General features: G+C 56.3%; 1 protein-coding gene across 1 annotated transcript; it reads left to right on the forward strand.

Moving 5' to 3' along the window:
- The first annotated feature begins 2,191 nt into the window (after positions 1-2,191).
- CERS1 (ceramide synthase 1) lies at positions 2,192-21,355 on the forward strand. The gene is made up of 7 exons (XM_020884515.2): positions 2,192-2,652; positions 4,885-5,044; positions 10,009-10,189; positions 12,216-12,377; positions 12,888-13,035; positions 13,242-13,351; positions 21,265-21,355. The coding sequence occupies exons 1-7, from the start codon at positions 2,416-2,418 to the stop codon at positions 21,305-21,307; spliced, it is 1,041 nt and encodes a 346-aa protein (XP_020740174.2). The 5' UTR covers positions 2,192-2,415; the 3' UTR covers positions 21,308-21,355.
- Positions 21,356-21,364: the final 9 nt, after the last annotated feature.

A 21,364-nucleotide genomic window follows, 5' to 3' on the forward strand; every position in this document is an offset into this window, starting at 1 on the left:
GCCAGAGCACTGCTGTGGCTGGAGCACCGAGCTCCCTGCCCAGAGAGATGAGTGCCCAGTGAGCACCCCTTGATAAGTAGAAGCTGGACAACAGAGGGCGGGGGTGTGCGGGGCCTCTGGGATGAGGTCACCATTGAGCCGTGTCCGCCTGAACAAGAAGGATCAGTCAGCCCAGGTTCTGGGAGGTCAAGCCTCCTGGGCAGAAAGGACAGCCTGTGCAAAGATCCTGGGGCCGCACTAGAGTCAACAAGGCGATGGGGCTTTGTCTCTGTGCCCGTGCCTGGGGAGGGAAGAAAGAAGATGCTTGGCTTCCCAGAACCTGACCTCATCTGCCTCAGAGCTGGCCTTTGACTGCCAAGACAGGACAGAGCAAGGGACCCCCAGCCCTTCCCCACCAGGTCAGCAGGGGATTGAGGTGGCAGAGGCCTTCCAGGGCAGGGGCAGTGTTCCGTACAAGGGTGAGGGCTGGGGTAAGCTCCCTGGGGAAGAGGAGGCCTGCCCTTTCAGGAAGGGCAGGGTACAAGTGCCTTTCTTGGGACCTTGGCAGCCCCCTCGGAGCCCTTGGTGCCTGGGAGCCCAGGTTCCCAGCTGCCAGCACCAGGGGCCATTTTCCGTTTCTCCTCTGCACCCACCCGTTGGCAGCCTCCTACCTGGGCCGTGCCAAAGGGAAACTTGAGGCTGGGCTGGGGCTGGTGTGGGGGCACAGCTCTCCCCTTACTGATGGGTGCCATGGTGACCAGATAGTGCCTGGGGCAGGGGGAGGACAGAGATGGGTAGTTGGGGGTACAGGGCTGCCCGGCTGGATTTACAGAGGCTTGTCCTGGGACCCCTTAGCTCCCCTCAGCTTGCCAGGCTGGCTATAGAACTGGGTATCTTTAACGGACAGAATGCTTGCCCACACGGAGAGCACATTAAAACAGTACCGAGTAGGCGGCAGAGCCGGACAGATGGTGACTCGTGCCGAGGACAAGGCTGCTGGGGGCAGGGGGATCAGGGAGGTGCAACGACCAGGTGACTGGAGGTAAAGCCTGAAGCTGGGGAAGCGAGGAAGCAGCATTGCGAGGGCCCTGAGGCAGAACTGCTTGCTGTTGGAGCGCTACCTCCAGCTGTGAGGCCAGTGCAGCTGGAATGGAAGGAGCGAGGAGGCCTGAGGGTGGGCTTTTCCTCTGGGTGATGGGAGCCATGGAAGGCTGTGAGCAGAGGAGGAGCGGGTGGGTTTCCTCTGGCCTCTGTGGGGTAAGGAGGAGGCACAAGGGTGGCCAAGGGTTGAACAAGGCTGCACAGATGGAGAGGCTTGACTGGATTCTGGAAACGTCTGAAGGTGGACTGAACTGGATGTGCTGGAAGACGAGGGGTCGGGATAGGCAGTAAGGGAAAGGACGAGGGATGAGGGTCCTCTTGGCCCCTATGTCTTCCATTTTCACCTGTGTGCGTGAAGGCCGGGTCAGGCTAGTGGCCGTATGGAACCCAGCCAGGCTCCTGCACGGCCCACGCGGATTAACTCTGCACCTTGCAAGGTGGGGGGGAGGGAGGGGTACAGGTGTACGAGAATCCCGGGGGCTGGAATGAAGGCCATCGGTGGCAGGAAGATGTCCCCAGGAGGTGACCTTTGGTGATGGCCTTTGGGGGCTTTGGACACGAGGCCTGGTGGGTGGATAATGAAAGGTCACCAGGGGTGGTCCCAATGAGGCAGTGATCTGGATTCAACCCAGGTGGGCCCCCCCACACACACCTGGGGCACCCACTCTCTTGGCCTCCCTGAAGGTCTGTTAACCTGCTGCAGTGGCCTGACGGGTCCTCGAGGGCACGGAGGGCAGCAGCTGGCCCTCAGGCCGGGACGTGTGAGGTGTGAGTGTGGGACAGGGCGACAGAGACAAGCTGGAGGGCCTGGGAAAGAGAATCGCGGGTCCCGGTGCGGCCTGCTGGTGCCCGCTGTGCCCCATGTCGAGGACACAGCCTGGTGGGGCGAAGGGGCCCAGGTTGAGCAAGGGCATGCAAGCGGGGACGAGGGGTGGGGGCACGGGGCCGCTCCGGTCCTTCTTGGGTTTAGGCCTGGCGGGCGACAGGCAAGACCCAGTCCACCTCTGCTCCGCCCTCCCGCGCCTGGGTTTCCTCCACTGGAAAATGAGCCCGAGCGCTGGCCCGCCTCCAGGACGCGGCGCGACAACGCCGGGACTTGTACACCCGAGGTCGACGCCGACGCTGCCTCCGCGGGACCCAGCTACCGCGCGCCCCGAAATCGTAAACGCCGCGCCCCGTCCCTGAGGGGCGGGGCTAGCGCCGGTCCCGCCCCTCCGTCCCAAGAACTCCCGCCAGCGCGCCCCCCGGCCCAACTGCAGCGCGTGACGCGGGGCGCGCGGCTCCGGCGGCCACCGTGGGCGGGCGCAGACTGCCGGGACGGCAGGGAGCAGCGGCATGGCGGCGGCGGGGTCGGCGGGGCCCGAGCCCATGCCGAGCTACGCGCAGCTGGTGCAGCGCGGCTGGGGCAGCGCGCTGGCGGCGGCGCGGGGTTGCGCGGACTGCGGCTGGGGGCTTGCTCGCCGCGGCCTGGCCGAGCACGCGCACCTGGCGCCGCCCGAGCTGCTGCTGCTGGCCCTCGGCGCGCTCGGCTGGACCGTGCTGCGCTCGGCGGCCACCTCGCGCCTCTTTCGGGTCAGTGCTTCTAGGGGTTAGGACGTGGGGGCCCCGGGCTGGAGGAGCTCGGGCCGCGGAATCGTGGGCCGCCGGGTGCCTTATCGGTCAGGGCGGGGTGGGAGTGGGGGTGGATGCGGGGGTGTGACCGGGCTGGGGAAGCGTGGGACGTGTGGACCCCTACTCGGGTAGGGTGTTCAAGATGTGGGGGAACAGATCCGGTCAGTGAGGCACAAGGAGGCCCCGGGAGGTGGGAGGGCCTTGGCTGCTGCGCACTCTTTCGGACCCGGTGGAGCCGGAGACCGAGGAGCGGAGGACACAGGAGGAGAAGGTTCGGCGCACAGGGGCCGTCTGCGCCTTGCTTCTCCGGGTCGTGCGGGGCGCTTTCCGAACCGTGTTGGTGTCCGGGGTCGGTGCGGCGGCGGGACTGGCTTGTCCGCTGCTACGGGGAAGAGGCCGGAGCTGCCCGCTCGCTGTAGCTCGGCTCTCTGGAGTCAGCGCCACCCTCCGATCAAGGGATGCAAAACCCAGAGCTCCCTGGCGACGCCGCGTTCTCAGTCTTTGGGAGAGGTCGCGCGGCCCGGGTCCTCGAAGCCGGACTGTACGGCCCCCAAGGGGTCGCGACCAAACTACTAAATTTCCGGCGAGTCTGGGAAGGCCACCTCCCCCACCTGGAGAGTGACCGGGGGTGACATTGGCGCCTGGTCTCCCTGCTTTCCTTGGGGAGGGGTCGCTGCTGTGGGAGCTTGTGGGAAGGCGTTTGTACTCATCTCTGGGCTGTGACTCCCTCGAGGACCAGCTGGGGTCACTCCTCCCGTCCGACCAGAGCTGGCAGGGGGTGCAGGGACAGAGTGCCCGGAGCCAACAAAGGGGCCTTTCTCTGCTTGCAGGGAAGAGGCTGGCCCTTGTTAAGTCGAGGATGGGATGTTGTCTGGCTGCCGTTGTCTCCACCCCCATATGACCCACATGGTGGGTGGAGACCCCAGCCACCACCCTGCTCCAGGGAGGGGCGGCCGGCACGACCAGAGCTGCTCCATATGTCAAGCTCTGGGCCCAGTCTAACCTTGTTGCTTCCCCCACCTTGCAAGTTTCCAGCTGGGAGGGGAGAGGTCCAGGAACACCAGAGCCCAGGAGGGGATACGGTCACTTTGGGACTACCAGGTTGGAGCAGGCTTCCTCCTCACTTCCTGAGGGAGCTGGGTAGGGGACAGCAAGATCACAGCGCCCCCACTTTTGGAATCCCCGGAGGTCTGGCATTCACTCCAAATTTGTGGCTCGCCCTTCCCCAGAAACGGGTGGGCTGCCTCGTCCTCCAAAGCTCATCTTCTTGGCAGCTGTCTGGTTGCCAGGGGTTACTGGAGCTGGCTCCAACTGTCTCCATGGCGACTGTTGGTGCTCCAGCCCCCTCAGCCTCTCCTAGGGGAAGGGGGCGGGGCTTGGCCGGCAGCTGTGGAGCCCCGCCCCCAGGGAGATTGAGGCTCTGCTCCCAGGGCTGCAGGGGCTCTGAGCCCCGCAGATTCCTCCGCGTCTCACCGTTTCATGCCCCCAGTTCTCTTGTGCCTTCCCCGATGTCCCTTCAGGTCCGCCTGTCTTTGATGTCCTTGCCCTGACCCTCTTTATTCTTCTGCTGCATCCTCCCTTCCTTTGTCGCCCTGCATCCCCAGGTCTTGCCCCACATCCCTCCCCCATCTTCCACAGCCCTCTGTTCCTCTCAGGTCTCCCCAGATTCCACCTCTGAGGCATCCCCTTCCCCTCAAGTTTCTCCCCCTGGGGATCACTGGGTTCCAGCCCCCTGTGTCCCCCACAAATGCCCCCAAATTTGCCTCCATGCTCTCCTCACAGGTTCACCCCCACCGCCCCTTCCAAATCTTCTCTTTAGTCCTCCCTCCTCCCTGTCATACCCCCAGCTCCTGTTGAGACCCCCCACCCCCAGTCCCCTAGACTGACCCAGTGATCTCCCTGGCTTCACACCCACACGTCCCCTTCCTCTGCTCACAGCCTCCCTCCCGTTTCCTCTCAGGTCTCCCCCATCACTCCCCTCCCCAGGCCACTGCGGCTGGACAGCTGGGCACTAAGTTTAGCCCTTGGCAGGCGCTCGTGGGCTCTGGTTACGTTCCAGGAGGCTGTGGGGACCTGGCCCGGCCCTCCCCAACACTGCCTGGCCTGGGGAGTCCCTCGGCTTCGGTTTCCCTTCCCTGGAGGAGTGGACCTGAGCCCCCAGTGCTGATGGCCCACCCACCTTCTCACCCATAGCCCCTAGCCAAGCGGTGCCGCCTCCAGCCTAGAGATGCCGCCAAGATGCCTGAGAGCGCCTGGAAGTTTCTCTTCTACCTGGGCGCCTGGAGCTACAGCACCTACCTGCTCTTCGGCACTGACTACCCCTTCTTTCACGACCCACCCTCCGTCTTCTATGGTAGGGCCCCTCCCAGGGTGGGGCAGGTTGGGGGAGGGCTGTGTTCAGAACTCAGAGAAAGCTACTTCAGGGAGCCCGACGCTCATCAGACATCCCATACTGGACGTCGGCCCCGAGACAGTGGCAATCGAGGGGCCTGTGGGCCAGGAAAGGGGGCACCTGACCCTGTGTCAGGACTCAGGGAGACATCCTAGAGGAGGTGACCCCTTGTGTGGGCCCTGACAGGCAGTCCAGCACGTGCAAAGGCCCTGGGGCTTGCATGAGCACGATGTCTAAAGACCAGAGGAGGATGGCAGGAGCTTGAGTTTCATCCTAAATGGGGTGGGTTTGTGGATTATAAGAAGCTTCTTCTGGCTCCCAGGAAATGAACCTTGGGTAAGGAGGGGAGCCGGGCCCAGGGGGCAGGTGAAAGACCAGTGTGGCTTGGACCAGCTTGGCGAGGAGATATAAGTGGGGGGAAGTGACTGCATCCGTTGCGTGGATTCGATGTGGAAGTCTCATGAAGGTCTGAGCTGTGGGTGGGGGATGGGCAGGAAGGTGACTGCAGCGCTGTCTGTCACCAGCCGGGAGGCTGATAGAGAACAGTCTGCAGTGAGGGGTCAGACTTCGCTACCCTTGTGCTGAACACACAGTCCGTGCGTCTGGGACACACATGGACGTGTTTCCTGCCGTGTGATATATAAACATCCTGAGAGGGTTCCTGTGGCCCCAGGGAGCTGTGCCTGGAACCCCTGTGTGTCTCTTTTTGGGACCCTGCTGTCCGCAGGACCGCTTTTCCCATGTCGTAAATCCCTGGGGGGAGGTTTTAGTTGTCATTCAATTTTCTTTTATGAGAATGAACTGTAATTGAACTCTTTGAAAGTTTCGGGCATGGACTTGCCTCTGGCTCCTCCTTAAAAATTATTCTGTGTGACCACACTTGCAACTTAGCTGCTTCTTTGGGTGCACATTTATTGAGCACCTACTCGGTACCAGGCGCTGTGCTGGCACACCTGTGGGCAGGGGAGAGAAAGGGCCCTTCCTCTGTGTCTTGGGGTAACAGACCATGAAATAGGAAATCTGTTAATGGTGGCAAACACAGATGAGAAATCTTGAGTGAGGAGAGGAGAGGGGATATGGGGTGCCTGGGAGATGGGGAGAAGGGCATTTTCTACAGGGATGGGGAAAGTGTTAGCTGGTGTCCGACTCTCTGTGACCCCATGGACTGTATAGCCCACCAGGCTCTTCTGTCCATGGAATTCTCCAGGCAAGAATACTGGAATGGGTATTCCAGTATAGCCATTCCCTTCCCCAGGGAATCTTCCTGATCCAGGGATTGAACCCAGGTCTCCTGCATTGCAGGCAGATCCTTTACCATCTGAGCCACCAGGAAGGCCACAGGGATGGGAATGGTCTCACCAAAGGTGACTTATATGGGGGACTGGGAGGAGCCTGGGGCAGGTAGGAGATGTAAAGGCTACTGTCAGACAGACACGCTACTGGCTGACCAGAAACAGCAAGGAGCCCAGTCAGCTGGAGCCGGGGCAGTGGAGCCCTTAACCAGAGGGCTGAGAGCAGAAGTGGGGACACTGACAGGATGACTTGAGGGGCTGAGGGCGGGAGCTGGTGTCTGTGCCCAGAACAGGGCTGAAGCAGGGACAGAAGTGGTTAAGAGATGTTTTAAGGGGAGTCCCCCTGGTGGCCCAGGGGTGAGGACTCTGTGCTTCCACTGCACAGGGCACAGGTTGGATCCCTGGTCGGGGAACTAAGATCCCGCGTGCCACTGGGCATGACCAAAACTAAAAAAAGAGAGAGGCAGAGATCACATCATTAAGAAATTTTTTGAAAGCAGAATTGGTAGGATTCACTGCCAAACCAGAGGTGGGTGTGAGAGGGGAGGAGGGTGGGGCTGATGCTGGGGTCTGGGGGTGGAGGTGGAGCAGGTGTGGGGAGACCAGGAGCTGATCCTGGAGGTTGAGGAGGGGGATGAGGCGAGGGTGATGTGGAGAGTCCAGAGCAGCAAGGGAGTGTATGTGGAGACGAGGTGCCCTGCCTGCCCCCCTCCAAATGTGCCAGGAGGCACAGATGCAGCCCGGATGGGGAGTTATCTGCTCCCCATTTCCCTCTAGCCCAGATCCAGGGCCCACGGCTGGAGAGGGGATGCTCCCCACTGTACCAGTCTTGAATGCGATAGGTGGAAAAGTAGATGTCCAGTTTCCACAGAGGGCACCTCCATGTCCCTTCCTTCTCAAGAGGGACAGAGGCACCTGCGGGGTGGGGGGCTCCCTCTGCTGACTGCTGCCCGGCCGCACACACAGCGTGGCGAGAGACGCTCCCAAGACTGAGTTTGGCTGCTGAGTCTCGGGAGCCCTGGACATGTTAAAGTTGGGGATGAGTGATCTGTCGGGTGTTTTGCATTTTTAAAATTAGTTAAACATAACATAGAATTAACTATTTAATTTTATTAATTTATTTGGCTCCACCATGTGGCTTACAGGATCTTAGTTCCCTGGCCAGGGATTGAACCATGCCACCAGCAATGAAAGTGTAGAGTCCTAACCACTGGACTACCAGGGAATTCCCAGAATTAATGATTTTAACCAGTCACAGAAAGACAAATATTGTGTGATTCTACTTATATGAGGCACTTAGGGCTTCCCTGGTAGCTCAGTTGGTAAAGAATCTGCCTGCAATGCAGAAGACCCTGGTTCAATTCCTGGGTTGGGAAGATTCCCCTGGAGAAGGAATAGGCTACCCACTCCAGTATTCATGGGCTTCCCTTGTGGCTCAGCTGGTAAAGAATCCACTTGCAATGCAGGAGACCTGGGTTTGATCCCTGGGTTGGAAAGATCCCCTGGAGGAGGGCATGGCAACCCATTCTAGTATTCTTGCCTGGAGAATCCCCATGGACAGAGGACCCCACCAGGCTCCTGGGCTCCTCTGTCCATGGGGTTGCGAAGCGTCGGACACAGCTGAGCAACTAAGCCCAGCACAGCACAAGGTTGTCAGATCCACAGAGACAGAAAGTAGATGGTGGGGGCCAGGGGCTTGGGGGAGCGGGGACAGTGGGAGTGTGCAGTGGGAACAGAGTTTCAGTTTTACAACATGGAAAGCGTTTTGGGGATTGGTTGTGCAACACTGTGAATATACCTAGTGCTACTGAACTTAAAAGTGGCCTAGATGGTACATTTTATGTTATATATATATTTTTTTTTAGCACAATTTTTAAAAATTCACCATTTTAAAGGGAGCAAATCAGTGACAGCACAGTCACGTCTTGTCCAAGCACCATATCTATCTAGTTCCAGAACATTTCCATCTTGCCCAAAAGGAGACCCATCCCCATTAGCAGCTCCCCATCCTCCCTCTCCCAGCCCCAGGTAAACACTAATCTGCTTTCAGTCCCCATGGATTTGCCTGTTCTGGTCATTTCTTCTACATGGAATCATTGGTTTGTGATTATATGTGACTATTTTATGTCTGGCTTCTTTTACTCAGCATCATGTTTTTGAGGTTTATCCACATTGTAGTGTGTGTTAATGCATCTTTCCTTTTTGTGGCTGCACAATATTCCATCATGTGAATTTATCCCATTTTGTGCATCCATTCACCTGCTGATGGCTCTTCCCCTTTTGATGACTGTGACTAGTCCTGCCGTGAACATGGGTGTAAAGCGTCCCTGTCTTCATTTCCCTTGGCCATAGGCCAAGAGTGGGCTTGCCAGGTCATGGGGTCTGTGTATTCCCAGCCATCGAGGTGGCTGCGGGGAGAACGGACCGTCAAACAGTCAGGAACAGGCTCTGGAGGCCAGGAAGCTGGGGCAGTGCTGGGAGGAGATGGCAGTGCCTGGTCCAGGGCGGGGGTGGGGGCAGGGACCAAGGAGGGGCCCTCGGAGAGGCGCCCAAGTGGGTCTCTGTTGCAGGAGGGGTTGGGGCACAGGCGAAGGCTTGTCACTGGAGGAGGCAGCTAGTGGGTAGGGCTCCAGGGGAACTTGAGGGTCTAGCTCCAGGTCATGGAGGCAGGGGGTGGGGACAGGAGACCTGGGGTGGAGCCCGAGGAGGCCATTTCAGGGTGGGGTGAGCAGGAGGAGCTGCAGACAGCAGGGCACAGCCCGGAGTTCTCGGTCAGGCCAGGCAGAGACTGGTGATGGGTTGAGGAGGGGACAGAGGAGGTAGAAGTAGCTGGGGGTCGGTGTCCCTGGGAAGGCTCAATTGTTGGTTGGGCACATGTGTTGGGGGTGGCCAGGGGGAACTACAGGAGGAAGCGAAGTGGAGCTGGGCCCGCTATGCGGGAACACCCACACTCTTGGGCACTGGACGGTACAGCGAGGCAGGTGGCACCTCCATCAGTCTGGACTTTGCTGGGAGGGTCTCGAGCAAGCCTGGCGACTAAGAGACAACAGGAAGGGGGCCTGGGGCAGAGTTGAAAGTTCTGCACAGGACCGATTTCAGGGCTGCTGTTCAGTCGGTCAGTCGTGTTCAATTCTCTGCGACCCCATGGACTGCAGCACACAAGGCTTCCTTGTCCCTCACCATCTCCCAAAGTTTTCCCAAGTTCATGTCCATTGAGTCGGTGATGCCATCCAACCATCTCATCCTCTGCCACCCTCTTCTCCTCCTGCCTTCAGTCTTTCCCAGCATCAGGGTCTTTTCCAATGAGTCGACTCTTCACATCAGGTGGCCAAAGTATTGGAGCTTCAGCTTCAGCATCAATCCTTCCAATGAATATTCAGGGTTGGTTTCCTTTAGTATGGACTTGTAGGAGTCGTTTTGAGGGTAGGAGCACCTTTTTCTGTAGATGTAGAATCGGTCTAGAAGGTAATGCCTATTCCTAAACAATAACGGGTGGAGAGTGGGTAGCAGAAACCCGGTCACCAGTGCACCTGCAGAGACATGCGGCACACGCCTGCTTGAGGGGGTGAGTGGGGCCACTGGGGGTCCCAGAGGCCCTGTGAGTCCCTGACGGCACGGTGCGGCCCTCCCCAGACTGGAAGACGGGCATGGCAGTGCCACGGGACATTGCAGTGGCCTACCTGCTACAGGGGAGCTTCTACGGCCATTCCATCTATGCCACGCTGTACCTGGATGCTTGGCGCAAGGACTCCGTGGTCATGCTCGTCCACCACGTGGTCACCTTGGTCCTCATTGTCTCCTCTTATGCCTTCCGGTGAGTCCAGGGGGAAACAGGAGGGTAGAGGGTGCTGGTGTGAGCAGTGGCAAGAGGCTGGCACAGGACAGAGGCTGATCCTTGGGTCAGGCATGGGAGTGTCCGTGGGGGAGGCTTCTGGAGGGAGATTCTAGAGTGACGGGGTGAGACAGGTGCAGAGAGGCCCTCCTGCCCCCACCCCATCTGTGCCACTCTAACCCCTCCTAGATGGCATCCTTGGCCGGGTCACAAAGCAAGTGTTTACTGAACACCTGCCATGTGGCAGGTGCTGCTGGGGGTGCAGCCATGAGCCCGACAGACCCTGATGTTCCAGAACCTACCGTGGCCACACATGTGGTCACAGGCTTCAAGGCAGAGCCTGTCCAAGCCACAAGCTGCTGTATATGTAAAAGCCACTCTGATTCCAAGGCAAAGGAGAGTGAAAATACCTTGCAATCTCTTTGTTATCTCATTTACATGTTGAATGACAATATTTCAGATATGCTGAATTATTTAGAATATATTATTAAAATTCATTTTACCTCTTCCACTTTATTTTTTTTAACGTGGCTGATGGAAAATTTAAAATGAAAGTGGGATTAGCAGATGTAAATGATTACATATAGAAGGGTTAAACAACAAAGTCCTACTGTATAGCACAGGAAACTATATTCAGTACCCTGTGATAAATCCTAATAGAAAAATATGAAAAAGAATGTAATGTATATGTAAGAATGTGTTTAGTCGCTCAGTTGTGTCTGACTCTTTGTGACCCCATGGACTGTAGCCTGCCAGGCTCCTCTGTCCATGGGCTTCTCCAGGCAAGAATACTGGAGTGGGTTACCATTCCCTTTTCAAGGGGATCTTCTCAATCCAGGGATTGAACCCAGGTCTCCCGCATTGTAGGTGAATTCTTTACCAGCTGAGCTACCAGGGAAGCCTTTATATATATAAAAATACACATATATAAACTGAACCACTTTGCTATATAGCATAAATTTAATACAATATTGTAAATCAACTGTACTTCAATAAAATTAAAAAACTAAATGACACATACAGCTCATATTCTATTCCTATTGGACTAGCTGTGCCCTCCAGCACAGTAGCTGCTGGCCACGAGTGGCCTTGTTAACGTTAATTAAACTTAAATAAAATCACACATTCTGTACTTCAGTGCCAGTATGTGGCTGGTGACTCTGGGTCTCAGACAGTGCAGGTTTAGAACATTCCTATCATTCCTGAAAATTCTATCAGACAGCCCTGCTCTAGAGGGTAGAGTCAGATAACATCCCCTCACCCCCCCGACACTTATCTGAAGGTGATAACTGGAAAACCCGAATGGAAAGATGAGGACTACCAAGGTGGTGAGGTTAGGTGGGGGGGTGGGGGTGACAGGTGAGCAGAGACTGAAGGGCGATGAAGGAAGCCTCCAGGAACACTAGGGATACTAGGTGGTGAGCACAGCCTGTGACTTGGGAGCCTGAGCTGTCAGGAGGACAGAGTGGGAACGGAGACATGACCAAGGCCCACGGCCACGTCCAGGCTGGACTCAGGCTGCTGGCCCACGCAGCTGTGAGCGGTCAGGAGCGGGGCTCCAGGCTTCTGCAGATCCTAGTGGGGACCCAGCCCGTCTCGGGCAAGCCTGCAGATCGTGGCTGTGTTCAGGTTAAATGTATAAACCTGGGAACATCAGTGAGGCAGTGTTTACAGTTTGAGGGATCTGGACATGTCAGGGTCAGGGGTTACAGAGGGGTGAGGGGTCACAGAGGTAAGGAAGGATCAGAGAAAGTACTTGCAGAGAGGTTCCTGAGTCACGAGGGATAGGGTGAGGGCCTGGGTGGGGCTGCCACAGGGTGGGTGCGGTTTGGGCGCTCCTGCTGACCTAGCCGCGTGAAGGAATGGGCAGGGCAGCCGGGCCAGGGAGGATGGCTGCGAACGGCCCACAGGAGGCCTGGGGGGCGGCCAGGGGGCCTGTGCTAGGGAGCCTGGGTGTGGGTGGGGGTCCCCTGTAACTGGCCCTCTGCTCTCCCGCTGTCCTCCCCAGGTACCACAAGGTGGGCATCCTCGTGCTCTTTCTGCATGACATCAGCGACGTGCAGCTGGAGTTCACCAAGCTCAATGTCTACTTCAAGTCCCGCGGAGGCGCCCACCACAGACTGCACGCCCTGGCTGCCGACCTGGGCTGCCTCAGCTTCTGCCTCAGCTGGTGCGGGGAGGGGGCGGGGTCAGGCCGGAAAGGGGTGGGGTTTAGGAGAGTGGGCGTGGCCTAGTAGGAAGAAAGCGGGTCCCAGGGAGGGGGCGGGCCCGGCAGGGAAGGGGGTGGGGTTTAGGAGAGTGGGCGTGGCCGAGCCGGAAGAAAACGGGTCCCAGAGAGGAGGTGGGCCCGGCAGGGAAGCGGGTGGGGTTGGTGAGGTAGGTGGGGCCAGTTGGGAACGGGATAGGGCTTGTGGGAAGGGCCAGGGCCAGGCCGGGGAAGCAGGTGGGGCATGGTGGGCGGGGCAGGGCCTGGCGGGGCAGTAGGCGGTGCGAGTCGGGAAGAAGCCAGTGGGCCGGAAAGGACCGAGCAGGAATGGGAACAGAGGGGCAGGAATGAACAAGGGTGGGGTGAGGAGACGGGGACAGATGGAAGATTCCAGCCGGGACAGGTCAGGCACGGGGTGGGGCCGTCCTCCGCTTCTCCCCCACAGCCTCCCCGAGCCGCCCCTTCCTCCTGCAGGTTCTGGTTCCGCCTCTATTGGTTCCCGCTCAAGGTCCTGTACGCCACGAGCTACTGCAGCCTGCGGTCGGTGCCTGACATCCCCTTCTACTTCTTCTTCAACGCGCTCCTGCTGCTGCTCACCCTCATGAACCTCTACTGGTTCCTGGTGAGTGGACGCCTCGCCGCCCGGCCCTCCGCAGACGCGGTCCTGTTCCGGTCCCCGTCCCCGCGGAGCCCTCCAGGCACAGGCTGTCTTCTCACAGGCGCAGTGAGAGGGCCACGTTAGGCGAGGGGCAGAGGGCCTGTGGCAGGAGCAGACGGCGGTCAGGAGGCGCAGGGCTGTCTTCTCACCTCTGCCTTCCCCTCCCACAGTACATCGTGGCTTTTGCTGCCAAGGTGCTGACGGGCCAGGTGCGGGAGCTGAAGGATGTGCGGGAATACGACACGGCAGAGGCCCCGAGCCCGAAGCCCCGCAAAGCTGAGTGAGTGTGGAGGGGCCGGCGGCCCTGGTTCATTCCTTTAGCTACCTCTGTCTCACTCGCGCGCTGAGGGCGGGCCCCGGAGACGCGGCGGCCAATGAAGCCCAGGTGGACGCTGCCCCGCACCCGGAGCCTCCATTCAAAAGAGAAACTGCAATAAAGGCATGGACGATGTAGCTACAGAGTTAGACGCTGTCAGACAGACAGCGAGGAAGGTGGGGGCAGAGAGGTGCCTGGTCGGGGCAGAGGGGCGAGGGGTAAGGTCAGGGTCTCAGTGGTGGGAGCTGTAAGGGCCAAGCCCAGTGGTGAGGGGCGGCCGTTGGCCAGGCCTGACACCAACCTCTAAGTGGGGAGCAGGGGCTGCTGTGAGCGGCCCAGAGAGCCTGCACTCTGTTCATGCTGATACTCCCTGGCTTCAAGATCCCTTGAGGCAACCACTGGTCAGCCAAGCAGGAGACAGGGCTTGGGGTTTGGACCCAGGTGGGAGCCATAGGGACAGAGAGCAAAAGGGGCCTCTTGAAGCATTCTGGAGGTGGGCCTGGGGGCTGCCAGCCCTGGGATGTGAGCCAGATGGCACCCAAAGCCCTGGCCTAGAGGGGCCCCAGGGGTGAATGGAGGCAGGCTGGGGTGACCAGCCAGGTCCAAGGCATGCAGCACCCCACAGGCAGTGTGAGGAGTGGTTGAACAGCAGTGAGGTGGGGGAGGGGGGGCCGCTGAAGGCCCCCAGGGTGCTTCCCTGCAGACCCTCTGATTTGGCCTCTGGGAGATCGTGGGGGACCAGGCTGGGGAAGATGGTTTCCAGGAAGCAGTGGGCTCAGAGTGCAGTGACGCATGGGTCAGCACGGGCAGTGAGGAAGAAGAGAGAAACAGATGTGGGAAGGGGAGCAGAGAACTGGGCGATGGTCAGAGAGGCCAGAAAGTCAGCACCCAGGGTCGAGAGAGGAGTCAGGCCAGGGAGTGGGGACTGTGGACACAGAAGGCTGGGCCGCAGGTGAGGTCATCCCAGTGGTCAGATCCCAGCGGTGTTGAAGAACTAACCAGACTTGCTCTGGATGTAGGTGAAACAGAAATAAAAGAATCAAAGACAATCCAAGACCTCTGGCTTGAGCTGCCGTTCACCAAGCTGAGACTCGGGGCCGGGCTGTGTGCACCCATGGGGTTGGGAGTTCTAAGGATGTTGGATTGTCCATGTCCAGCGAATTTGAGTTGGGAATTTCACATAGAGATTGGTGAGGTCTCACCAAGGAGTCTGACCAACCCTCAGAGGCTTCTGGAAGAAGCAGGGACTAAAGATAACTTCAGGGACGAGGTCAGGGAAGCACTTGCTTGGCCAAGTCTAAAACTCCGAAAGCTCTTTCTGCTGTAAGACAGTGAACTCTGGAGAGCCCAAGGCAAACAGAAAGTCAGACCCCCTAGCCACACCCCGTTCCCTGTTCTGTCTCTCCCAAGAATGTCCAGCCAGAATGTGGGTTGGGAGGCTGGCACCTCCAGCCCCAAATGGCAGCATTCCCACTAGGATGGCAAAGAACGAACTCCATACAGAGATGACAGGGGACCAGGGAATGCTGCCTCGTGGGCACCACCTGAAGAACCTAATCCCTGCGGATAACTAGAATTAGCGCAGTTGAGTACAAAACGAGGGGATAAAAAGCAGTGAGAATGTGGGATGTGCCCCCAGAGAGCTGGTCAGGACACCTCCAAACTGTCAGGTCATGGAAAACAAGAGATGGAGGAGCTGTCCTAGCTCAGACTGACTGAATGCAGTTGTGGGATCCTGGACCAGAAGAGACATCTGTAGAAAAACTGGTGAAATCAAATAAAGTCTACGGTTTAGCTCATAGCAGTGTCCCCGGCGTTGGTTTCTTAGTTGTGACAAGTGCACTGTGGAGATATAAAATCTCAGCGTTCGGGGAAGCTTGGACAAGGTCTGCCCTGGAACTCTTTATGCTATCTCTGCAAATCTAAAAATTATTCTAAAGTTGAAAGTTTATGAAAAATGTAAAAGACGTGAGAGACCAGCCAAAACAGCACTGGATGTTCTGTTACTTTCCTGGGCCTGCTGTAACAAAGTACCGCAAACCAGGGGGCTTAGAACAACAGGAGCTTATTCTCTCACAGTTCTGGAGATCAGACATCTGAAATGAAGGTGTCAACAGGAGCCACAAACTCTCTCTGAAGGTCTAGGGGAAGATCCATGCTTGCCTCTTCCAGTTTCTGGGTGCTCCTTTTGGCTTGTGGCTGCATCACTCGAGTCTCCATTTCCTGTCTTCACATGGTCTCTTCTCTCTAGCTCTTCTCTTAAAAGGACATTTGTCATTGGATTTAGACCACTATCATCTCTTTGCAATTTCTTTCACTTAATTACATTTATGAAGACTATTTATCCAAATAGTCACATTCACAGTTCCAGAGATTAGGATGGGGATGTATCTTTTTAGGGACCACGGTTCAACCTACTGTAGAAGTTGTCTCCAACAATTAGATACAGCTTAAAGGAGAATCAATAAATTGAAAGCTGTGGAGAAATTATCCAGAATGCAGCTAAACAAATGGAAAATATGACAACTCGAATGGTAAGAATTATCTGGCTGAGTTCTAAGAAGAGACAGACAGAGAGAGAACAATGAGAAGACATAACACTGAGAATTCTTCCAGAAAATGACAAACCATAAATCATCAGCAGGATGAATAAGAAGGCATCCTTGCCCCAAACATGGGGCTTCCCTGGTTGCTCAGTTGGTAAAGAATCTGCCTGTGGTGTGGGAGACCTGGGTTCAATCCCTGGGTTGGGAAGATCTCCTGGAGAAGAGAATGGTTACCCACTCCAGTGTTCTTGCCTGAGAATCCCATGGGCAGAGGAGCCTGGGAAATGTAAAACAACCACAGAAAAGAAGAGATGACCTCCAAAACGGTGACAGACTAACAGCAACAAGGGAAGCTGGAAGACTGTAGAGCCAGATATCACCTCCAACGTGGAAAGAAAGTAACAAGAAACCAGGACTCTTGTATACAACTTGAAAAACAATTACTCAAGAGAAAAAGATACCTGTTGGCTTAAATGAGATCCTGAGTTTTGTCCCCAGCATCCCCATCAAGAGAGAAAAAAAAAAAAAAAAGAATATCCACAGGAACAAAAATTAAGAATGCTTACCACTTGCAGACCTTCTCTACAAGAATATTTCAGAAAACAAGAAAACTATACCCAAGAGATACAGCAGCAGAGAAACTGACACGTATCTGGGTAAAATTCTTTTAAATGCCTAATCTCAGAGATTAAAAAACTAGAGCTGGGACTTCTCTGGTGGTCCAGGGGTTAGGACTCTGCAGTTTCCACTGCAGGGTGTGCAGGTTTGATTGCTAGTTGGGAACCAAGATCCCACATGCTGCACAGCCAAACATTTAAAAAAATGTTAAAGAATCACAAAGATGCCATGTTTGGGTCAAGCTTAATAAAATAAAATAAAATAAATGCCATGCCCTCCTCCAGGGATCTTCCCAACCTAGGAATCACACCTGCATCTCTTATGTCTTCTGCATTGGCAGGTGGGTTCTTTATCATAGCGCCACCTGGGGCGTCCCAGGGGATTACCTTTGGGTAATCTATGTTAGTCGCTCAGTCGTGTTCAACTCTTTGCAACCCCGTGGACTGTAACCCATCAGGTGCTTCGGTCCACAGGATTTTCCAGGCAAGAATACTGGAGTGGGTTGCCATTTCCTTCTCCAGGGGATCTTCCCGACCCAGGGATCAAACCCGGGTGTCCTACATTGCAGGCAGACTCTCCACTTCTGACCTGGTTAAAGACTTCAACTCCAGGATAAATGCAAGTTGCAAGTAAAGGACAGGAAGAGACATTCAGGTGTGACCTTTGATCTGGGGGAATCTGCACAATGCAGCCCTAAACCATGGCGAGAGGGGACCCTGGGAGGCTAAGTCCGTGCTCCTCAGCAGGCGGCTCAGAAGCAGGAACAGATGTTCCTTTTTGTATTTTTAAACTTGATTTTTATGACGTGTCTTTGTCCATGCTGGGTCTTTGTTGCTGCTGGGGCTTTCTCTGGCCACGACGCGCGGGGGCTACTCTCTAGCTGTGGTGCTTGGGCTCCTTGTTGCCCTGGCTCCTCTTGTTGCAGAGCGTGGGTCCTGGGGCACGCAGCCTCAGTAGCTGCAGTTTCCAGGCTCTAACGCACAGGCTTAGTAGTCGTGGTGCGTGAGCTCAGTTGCTCTGAGGCATGTGGGAGCTTCCCAGTTCAGGGATCGAATCCATGTCTTCCTGCACTGGCAGGTGGCTTCTTTACCGCTGAGCCATCAGGGAAGCCCAGAACAGATGCTCTTTTAAAGCACAGAACACTTTTCAAAATTGAAGGAAAAAAAAAAAAAAAAGCCACAGGAGCAACCTCCGTTGCTCAGAACCAGGATCACGCAGACCATGTATGATGAGAAAATTCAGTTAGGTCTGCAAACAGTAAGAAAACGGTGGCTGAGAATCACTTGGAAGGACTTGGAGTGGAATCATGTGGCAGGGCGGCACCTGGCTCCTGCTGGTTCTCTCTTCTCATCCGCCTCCACGGGACCCCTCCTGGGCCTCCACCTTCGGGCCCTGCAGTGGCCCCGCGCCCTGGGCACAACCTTGGCCTGAAGCCCCCGTCATCCTCTCAGGCTGCTGGGACCCCCGTTCTTCCAGGCCCCGTGCCCCACTCTGGCTCTGCTGACCTGCCAGCCCCACCTCCCCAGACGTTGGTCTTCTCCACGCTTTCAGCAGGCCCTGCCGTATCCGAAGAGCTGAGACCCACCATCTGGCCACAGCAGCCACGTGGGCCAAGGGTCCTTTAGTGATGCCAGGCTGGTGCCTGTGCTCCTGGGACTCTCCCTTCTCCTTGGCCACCAGCTGTCTTCACCATCGTCCCCTCACCCGATGACTGGCCCCGTGTCCCCAGGAGGAGGACGTCCACCCTCTTGCCTGGTTGGCTGTCTGGTAGCTGGTCTGTCTCCTGAAGCCACCATCTGGGCCACCGATGTCCACCCCCTTTCCTGCTCAGGGACATTCTGATCAAGGAGAGGAGCCGCCTCTCTCTCTGCCCGTCTGGCCAGCTTCTTCCCCACCCCACCCCCCTTTACAGCACAGTGCCCCCCTCCCCTCCCTTCCCGAACCCAGCTCCCTCTGAGCTCTTTCCCCCCTCACCCCCTGAGACCACTCCTGTCTGCCCCACTGATGCTAAACAAACCTGGCGGTCACTTAAACCCCTCCCCTTTTTAAAAAGTTTTATTGAGATGGAATTCACACACCATGCAGTTTGCCCATTTATCATGTGGAATTCAGTGTTTTTGGCCCATCCACAGGGTTGTGCAACCCTCACCATGGTTTTAGGACATTTTTGTCAGCCTCCCCAAAAGAAACCTCATACTCAGCCCAGCCCTCCTGTGCAATCACCAGGCGCTCCTGCTCCCCGCTTCACTTTCTGCCACCTTCCTGCTCATCTGCCTGGCTTCCTGCCTCCCACAGTCATGAATCCAACCCGACTTCCCAGTATCTCTCCCAGCTCCCAGGGCCTCTCTGAGCGCCATTCTCTGTGTCAGTGTCTGCTTGACATTCTCAGCACCTCAAATATCCAAAATCAACCCCCAGCCCCACTCCCAAACTACCTCTCCTGTACATTTGCCCATCACAGCTGATGGAAACTCAAGGTGAAAACCTTCCAAAACCCTCGAGAGACCCCCTTCTCTCCCTTCTCCTTATCCTCAAGGAAATATCCAGAAACCACCTGGGTCTCTGCCTGTCCACATCTCCCTCCAGCTTCCACCCTCACTCTGATTTTTTTCTTTCCCTGCAGTGTTGCACTGAGACTAAAAATGTATAAATCTGATACTGCAGAGAGGCCATCCTGCCAGAATTGGGTACTCCCCTCCCCCCACAAATACTAACACTGTTTTTGAGGAGGGAGGGGGCACTTGGAAGCTTGCGCAGAAAAACAAACCTGAATGACCCCAGGAAAGCTCTGATAAAAAGGCCCAGGGCAGGGGATACAGACCCTTGGAGGTATTAAACCTTCTATAAAAGTATAGGAATTAAAAACAGCGGGAACAGAGCTGAGCCCATCAAACATTAACAAAGAAGGGACCCCTGGGAGGGAAGTGTCAGTGGGACGCTTCCTTGGTAACCATCTTTATCTCACATCAGCCCCCAGCACAAACTTCCAAAAGATCAAAGATGTTGGTGCAGAAATGAAAGATGTGCAATCAAACTAGCGGAAACGAGAGACTGTCGTCCAACAACGGAACTATGAGAAGCCTCAAGAAGCCAGGAATCCCACCTATGCTCTGTCTAAAGGACCAACAGGCAAAGCCAGAAGCTATGGGACAGATGGGCCGTCCACAGGGGGCTTATCTCTGATTTCCTAGATAAAGGACTCCTGTGGTGGCAGTGAGAGGAAGCAGCGACCCACGGAGAAGTGGGCCGAGGGGGAGAGACGTGCTCCCAGGAAGGGGCATCCAGGACTCCAGCCCAAGGGAAGAGCGAATCACAGTGACTGAGACAGCCTCCTCAGGAAAGTCTCTGTCCTCACATGGAAGGGTCTGTGGACTAGAGTGCTTCACAAACCAGAAGGCAGGATTCTCAGAAAAACTGTGGTGAATTGCTAGGAGTCATCCAGTCAAACTGAGTTTTCTGTGCTGTCTGATGTCTAGATCATGAGAATGTATTTGTTGTTTAGTCGCTAAGTCGTGTTTGACTCCTTTGCGATCCCCTGGACTGTAACCCACCAGGCTCATCTCTCCATGGGATTTCCCAGGCAAGAATACTTGAGTGGGTTGCCATTTTCTTCTCAAGGGGATCTTCCTGACCCAGAGATCAAACCCACATCTCTGGCATTAGCAAGCAGGTTCTTTACCACTGAGCCACCAGGGAAGCCCAAGAATGTATTACTGGCTCAAAAAAATACACTTGTGTGTAAGCTGGACTGTAGAACTCACTTCCGCAGAGACTGATGGATCGATTACGTGCAAAAGCATGAAGAGTTCTCATTTGTGGGAACAGGAATGTCCAATGGCCATGACCATTAGGCTGCAGTGAGGTCCATCTTGGCATCAGCAGACTGGCAGTTAAACAGAGTGTAACTCTGAGCAAGGGCTGGCAGTAGCGGTGAGAAGCAGGGGCAGACCTGTTGGGTCCAGTAAGGTGGGCCTGGGTAGACCGCTGAGAGCACAGGTCCCCTCCCAGTGGGAAGCCCAGAGACCTGCCACGAACACAGGCAGGGAAGATGGAATAAAGGAGAGCACCAGGGCACATGGATGCCATCTCAGCTGCACCATTTGGAAAATTGAAGTGCAGGAGCACACATCTTTATAGACAGTTCGAAAGATGCAAACCATGCACATTGTTTAGAAGTTAGGGGTCTTTCTCTGGGATCTCAAGCTGGGCACTTATAGTATTGATTCTTTTTTTAAAACACCACATAACTTGTTTTAAGGACATGGAAGCAAAATAGGGGCTGTGGCAGATGTAGACAGCGGGCAGTGGATGGAGAATCGTGGCCTGGGAAGCCTTTCTTGGTAAGGCTCCTGGAGGTGGGAAGGAGCCTGCCCTGCCCCAGTGGGGTCGCAGGGGACTCTGGTCAGTTCTGCCTCCTGTGGAGGCAGAGGTTCAGGCCCTGGTTCAGGTAGGGTTGGTAGGTAACTTGCCCTCCAGCAGCCGCGGGTGGCCCAGGACGTGGGGAGGGGAGAGAAGGGTTTAATATGGGGAGGAGCAGGGACCACTTGCCCGGCAGGCAGATGGCAGGGTCTTTTGGCCTTGTGGGCTCGGAGGAAGGATGGAGGCGGAGCTGGGAAAAAAGATGTGAAAGGCCAGAAGGGTGGGAGAGGGGTGGGGGGTGCTGCTTAAGGGCGTGGGGTCCCCAGGCTAACCTGGGCCGGTTCTGGCTCGCAGGAAGCCGCTGAGGAATGGCCTGGTTAAGGACAAACGCTTCTGAACCCCTCCACCCCGGCTTCGCCGCCCAGGACCCAGTCCCACCCAACCTCGCCCTAGG

This window comes from Odocoileus virginianus, chromosome 3 (genome assembly GCF_023699985.2).
Source record: "Odocoileus virginianus isolate 20LAN1187 ecotype Illinois chromosome 3, Ovbor_1.2, whole genome shotgun sequence".
Classification (NCBI taxonomy): Eukaryota; Metazoa; Chordata; class Mammalia; order Artiodactyla; family Cervidae; genus Odocoileus; species Odocoileus virginianus.